Below are 6,589 nucleotides of genomic sequence, written 5' to 3'. Positions count from 1 at the left end.
TTTAAAAATACCGACTCTAAACACACAGGAGTGTTCTGGTGACTACAGAAAAATATGCACCATTAGGAATAAGGTGCAAAATTGATAAAACTTGGTCCCATCTGAAAGGAAACAGCCTTCCAAACAGCCAAGCCCCCTGTGCTGGTTCTGTACTCACCCAGCAACACTGGTGTGTACCAGATCCTCATATGAGAAGGATAAGGAATCAGATCTGAGTATTGGAGTCAGTGCAAAGATATGTCTCCTACTGTAAATCACAAACCTGACATTGCAATTTAAACGTTAATGTCTTATGACTGGTTGTTGTAGCAAATTGTATTATACAAGTTGGCTGCAGTAATCTCTTCCATCTCACTTGTTTTCTACAAATGACTTTGACACTGCTTCCACGGAGAGGTGAGGTCTATACCTCTTGCTTTGAATCTAGTCTAGACCAACCTTAATGATAACACTGTAACCAGTAGATAGTAGTGAAAGGGATGCCGCAGCACTTTTGAAATTAAGTCAGAAAAAGTCATTTGGCTTCCACTTGGTTCTTTTGAATTCCCTCCTGAAACCTTCAGAGATATAAATGGTTCAAGTGTCCTAAGGCCACCACACAGTGAGGAGGCCCAGACTAACTCATGGAGAGCAACTACATGAACAAGCCCTGGAAAACAAACAACGATAAAAATGTCTTTGGGGATAGAACTCCAGGAATGGCTGGATCTAGGTGCTGAAATGTTAGTCAGCAATTTCTCTTTCTCTCAGCTTCCTTTTTCTTTGTACTGCTTCATTGTCATGCAAGGTTCTTTAGTTGTGGGGGCAAAGACAGCCGACAAATTAGCAGCCCCAGGTGGAAGAAACCTTTCTCAGTTCTAATAAAACTTCCATGTATCATACTTGGTATAGTGAGGGTAATGTAGTTGTCATGGAAACCATCACTGTGATCAGTATGCTAATTCCCAAGGGTAGGATCAACTACCCAAGCCATATAGACTAACAATGTTAATAGGATGAATCATACTAATAGGTTTTCTATTTCAACAGAATAAGCCCTAATAGGAACAATAAACATGAAGTTTCTCATTAGATCCTGGTCTCTAATAAGACCTATAATAATTTTGTAATTATCCTGTTTTATCTTCATCTTACAGAGGACCTTGCTATTTAACTTGCTGAAGGTCACTTAGGTAGTCCATATGCTATATGTATTATTCCTTTGATAAATTGTTGAATTCAATTTGCTCATGTATTATTTAGTATTTTTGCATATATAATATATATTTATACATTAAATTGGTGCCTAGTTTCTATCTTGCTATCTTTGCCACATTTTAGTATCAGGATTGTTTGCTTCTGTGCACCCTGGGAAAGAAGAAACCTACAAAGTAGGGCTCCTGGTGGCTAACTGAACTCAAAGTAGAAACAACGTGCCTGCCCAGGTTGGATAGCTGGGTGATTCAATCAAGTCCTCCCCACCTGCGGAGATAGCGGCTCCATCCCTTGTCAGGGCACACACAAGAATCAGCCAGTGATGGCAAGAATAAGTGGAACAACAAACCATTGTTTTTCTCTGTCTCCCTTCCTTTCTTTCTCTAAAAATCAATAAAAAAATATTTTTTCAGTGCCAAAATTTTTTAAGTGCCTAAATAAATAAATAACTAAAACAAACAAACAAACAGCTGCTTTTACACAAGGGCCTCTCACACAAACTGAACGTCTGGGAGAGGCCTGAACGGAACTGCTTGCCTGCCTCGTGCGTGTTCCTGCTACTGGAGCACGGTCCCAGACAGAGCAAAGCTGAGCAGGGCAGAGTGAAGGGGACAGGAGCAGGGCTGTCCTCTAGCTGGAGAGGGGCCTCACCACCAGGAAGGTGTCCCACAGTTATGCTCTTCCACAGCCACGCCATGTCATAATTGAGCTGTAACATGGTTGTGCTGTTCCAAGGGCCAAGCTGTATCATAAATGAGCAGTGTCGCCGAATAACGTGTCCTTTTACACTGTACTTCAAATGGGGGATTCCTGTGGGGGCTAACAAGCACCGATAGACGCTGCGAAAACGACCTGAGAAGCTTTTGTGGTTTGCTTTCATTAGTGCCAAGTTTTAATCAACAAGGACAGAGGAGTCTAAGTTAAATGTATTTAACTACTCCAATAAAGTTCTTGAGGCATCTGAGTCTCTATTGTTAAGTCCTACCAGGCTTAGTCACGTGTGAGAGACGTGTGGGATGTTTGCCATTAAGCCAGCTCACAGTACATCCTGATGGCTTGGGGAACACTCCCAGTTAACTTAAAACTTTCGTCTGTACTACTGTCAAAGGAGTCTGGCCACACGTGCCTCTCTCTTTCTCTAAGTATTAAAAGAGATTCCTGAAAAACATCTTGAAGAATGGTTTCAGTCTTTTTCATTGTAGAATCCGTCCTTGTAAGTAAATTAAAAAAAAAAAAATCTAAGTTTCTCTCTCTCCCCGAAGTTGCAAGGAGTAATCGAGTCCGGGGCCACGTTGGAGCCTCTCCTGATTCTAAATCCAGAGTCTCCAGGGACAGGCAGAGACCAGCGGGTCTGCTTAGGCAGTAAACGCGTTTCTCCACCAACTCTGGGCCAAAGCCCAGTCCCGGGGAGTGCACGATTTCTCCCTCGGGATGGGTCTCCTCAGTTGCTGCCAGCTCTCTTCCCGGGGCGGGCCACCAGGGTCGGAGGGCCGGGCCAGGCGGAGGCGCAGGGAGCACGGAGCCGCCTCGCACCGGGCCGCAGCTCCTCCCCTCGCTCGGATGTGGCCGGGGGCGGGGGACGAGGGCGAGGGGGTGGTGGCTGCGGCCCAGGGAGGGCCGGGAGTCTTTTCCACGTTTGCAAACGCCGCTGTTCCTAGGCCCAACCCGCACGCCGCCCGAGCTCCGCGCGCCCCCGCCGGCTCCGCGCCCGTCCCCTGCTCCTCTCCTCGCCGCCCCCGATGGCGTTCAGGGCCCGGGGCTGGCGGTCCCCGCCGCCGCCGCTGCTCCTGCTGCTGCTCTGGGTGACCGGGCAGGCTGCGCCCGTGGCCGGCCTGGGCCTGGGCTCCGACACGGAGCTGCAGATCGAACGGCGCTTCGTGCCCGACGAGTGCCCGCGGACGGCGCGCAGCGGTGACTTCGTGCGCTACCACTACGTGGGGACATTCCCCGACGGCCAGAAGTTCGACTCCAGGTACCGCGCCCGAGCGCCCAGCGGACTCTCCCGCTCCCCTCTCTCCGGACAGGCCTTTCCCTCCCGACGGACCTCCCCCAGCTCCGCCCCGCGACCCCCCGAGCTCCTCCCTCTCCCGCCTCCTACCCCGGAGCTCCGCGACCCTAAATCCCTCAGCCCGGGGGGCGAGCCTCCCGGCCCGCGTGCGCTCCTGGTCCTCTCACCCAGGGCTAGATGGAGTCGTGGAGAAGACTGCGCGGCGGAGATGGGACAGTCACGCCCTCCCTCTCCGCCCAGCGCGGTTACTTGCACACGCGGAATCTAGGTAAGACGGGCAGTCCGCGGGGCGACCCGCGGGGTGAATGTGGATGTGCGCTTGCCGCTCCCCTTCACTGTTCCGTCCCGCAGGCCCGTAACCTATGCGATGATGCTCAGGTTGGTGGCGGCGGCCGGTAACGTTTATGGAGATATTACAACGTGCCACAGTAGTTCTAAGTGCTTTCCAGATAGTGAACTCATTTAATTCTCACAAATATTCTCTGAGGTTGGTATTGTTATTACCCTCACTTGGCCAGTGAGGTCACTTGAAGCCGTGGAGGCCAAGAAACTTGTTTAAGTGGAATCAGATCGAAACCCAGACAATCTAAGGACATAGTCAGTGCTGGTAACTTAACTACCACTGCCCTCCCTTCGGACCTTACAGAAAACCTCCCGTGGGTGGGAGGTCGTGCAGAGCAAGTCTCTCAGCTTTCCCATGGGGCCCTGCACTGTGTCCAGGGTTCCTTCCCTTAACTCTGCCCCAAGATCACAGCCTCTCTGCCCACTTTACTCCAGTGTAGCTTTAGGGTTAACAGGCCTCTCCTCCAGCGCCAGGCCCTCCTCGAGGCTTTGTTACCAACCCAGGTCTGTGCGGACACATCTCAGTGAATCACCAGGCTAGGCAAAGAACTGCTCAGCATCTGCTCTGTGCCCTAGGCTGGGCTAGGCTCCTTACTGAAGTCATCTCACCTTCTCTTGCCTTTCTTGAAATTACAGACAATTCGTGAATGGACAAAAGCTGTTTGGCATACTCTGGGGCACGTAGCAAGTGCTTAGAAATGCTCATGCTTACTATCGTGTCAATCCCTCTTTTTCTTTTTCTTCTTTCTCTTTTCTTTTCTTTACTTTCTTCCTCCCTCTCTCCCTCCCTTCCTTCTTTTCTTTCGAGCTATATACTTCACCCATTTAAAGTGTACAGTTCACTAGTTTTTAGTATATTCACACAGTTGTGCAACCATCACAACTATCTAATTCCAGAACATTTTCATCACTACAAAAAAGAGAAGCTGGACTCATTAGCGATCGATCCTGTCCCAAATCCCTCCCTACTCCACCCCACTCCCTCCCCCCCCCCAGCCCTAGGTAACCATTAAGTTACTCCCTGTCTCTTAATGGAATCATACAATTTGTGGTGCTATGTTTCTGGCTTCTTTCACTTCATGTTTTCAGGGTTTACCCATGCCGTAGTGTATATTAGCACTCCATTCGTTTTTATGGCTGTATCATATTTCATTGTATGGCTATACCACATTTTGTTTACTGATTTATCAGTGGATGGGCATTTGGGCTGATAACACTTTTTGGCTATTACAAATAAGGACGTGGACATTCGTGAACAAGGTTTTATCTGTGTAGGTCATTGTAACAAATGGACCGCTGTGGTGTGTGATGTTGATAATGGGGCAAGCTATGCATGTAGAGGAGCTGGGGCAAAGGAGAGATTTGCTGTAAACCTAAAACTTCTTTAAAAAATAAAGACTGTCTAAAATAAAGTCCTTGCTCTTAATTTGGGAAGGGAGAGGACACAGAAACCCATTACAATTGGCTTTAGCAGGAAGAGAAGGAATTTATTGGAAGGATCACTGATTCCTCCTGAGGGGCCAGGGTCTTGCCCTGAGGTGACGCCCTGCGTCTCCCCAAGTGGATTCAGGGGATCTCCCTTCTTCTCCTCTCTGAAGGGAGAGCTCCTGCGAACGTCCAGGCCACCTACGCTAACTGGAGTCTGTTTCAAGGCTACCCTCTCAGGAGAGAATCTGATTGGTCCTGTGTGGGTCAGGTGCCCACCTTGGTTTGTGTTAAGTGAAGGGGTGTTAAATCTCACCACTTCTGCAGAACAGGGTCTCAGAGGAGCGCCAGTGGGCAAGGCGGCACCCAGGATGGTGTCAGGGTGGACTGGAGGGGTTAAATGGTGACAGGGTAAGTTTTACGTGTTCTCACCACAAAGAAAGAAAGAAAATGGTCATTATGTGATGTGCTGGACATGTTAAATAGCTTGATTGTGGCAATAATCTCACACTGTAGACATATATCAAAACATCACATTGCTGAACAGGCGGTGGTGCAGTGGATAGAGCAGGGGTCCCCAAACTACGGCCCGCGGGCCACATGCGGCCCCCTGAGGCCATTTATCCGGCCCCCCGCCGCACTTCCGGAAGGGGCACCTCTTTCATTGGTGGTCAATGAGAGGAGCCTAGTTCCCATGGAAATACTGGTCAGTTTGTTGATTTAAATTTACTTATTCTTTATTTTAAATATTGTATTTGTTCCCATTTTGGTTTTTTACTTTAAAATAAGATATGTGCAGTGTGCATAGGGATTTGTTCATAGTTTTTTTTTTATTGTCCGGCCCTCCAACGGTCTGAGGGACAGTGAACTGGCCCCCTGTGTAAAAAGTTTGGGGACCCCTGGGATAGAGCGTCGGACCCAGGTTTGAGACCCCAAGGTTGCCAGCTTGAGCGCGGGCTCATCTGGTTTGAGCAAAGCTCACCAGCTTGGACCCAAGGTCGCTGGCTTGAGCAAGGGGTTACTCGGTCTGCTGTAGCCCCACGGTCAAGGCACATATGAGAAAGCAATCAATGAACAACTAAGGTGTCACAACGCAAAACTAATGATTGAATCTTCTCATCTCTCTGTTCCTGTCTGTCTGTCCCTATCTCTATCCCTCTCTCTGACTCTCCCTCTGTCTCTGTAAAAAAAACCACACAAAACAAAACAAAAAAACCCATCACACTGTACATCTTACAGATATATAATTTTTGTCAATTATACCTCAGTAAAGATGGGGGAGTAATGTATTCAGTTTTTATTGATCTAAACTGAATCGCAAACTGGCATTTAGAGTGAGCTGGCTTTTCCTTTCAGAACCGACCAAGGCTTCAGCTCTCACTGCAGGGAAGTTTTCTCCCCTGTGCCACGACCGTTGTCCCCTTGTTTCTGGTCTGAGAGCACAATGATCTCAGCCACAAGTAGTGTACATGTATGTCAGTACATTTGCAAAAAGCTTTAAAATGAATTTATTGGTAGTTTTGAAAAGTAATACATACGGTGATTAAAAACCAGTTAAATCATTCCATACGGCTTAACATTATAGTCACCAAGCTGCTAGGAGTGGGGCGGGGGCTCCGG

General features: G+C 48.4%; 1 protein-coding gene across 2 annotated transcripts in view; it reads left to right on the top strand.

Moving 5' to 3' along the window:
- The first annotated feature begins 2,764 nt into the window (after window positions 1-2,764).
- The window catches only part of FKBP9 (FKBP prolyl isomerase 9), a 34,641-nt gene continuing 30,816 nt past the window's right edge, over window positions 2,765-6,589 (top strand). The window contains exon 1 of one of the 2 annotated variants that reach the window (XM_066354006.1): window positions 2,765-3,166. In XM_066354006.1, the coding sequence (XP_066210103.1) occupies window positions 2,934-3,166 (233 nt within the window). In that variant the 5' untranslated portion in view covers window positions 2,765-2,933. Of the gene's footprint in view, window positions 3,167-3,337; window positions 3,471-6,589 lie in introns of those variants that run through there. The other variant, XM_066354007.1, reaches the window with a different exon arrangement.

Source organism: Saccopteryx leptura, chromosome 12 (assembly GCF_036850995.1).
Source record: "Saccopteryx leptura isolate mSacLep1 chromosome 12, mSacLep1_pri_phased_curated, whole genome shotgun sequence".
Taxonomy (NCBI): Eukaryota; Metazoa; Chordata; class Mammalia; order Chiroptera; family Emballonuridae; genus Saccopteryx; species Saccopteryx leptura.
Note: the sequence above shows the minus strand (reverse complement) of the source record. Positions and strands in the feature narration are given on the sequence as shown.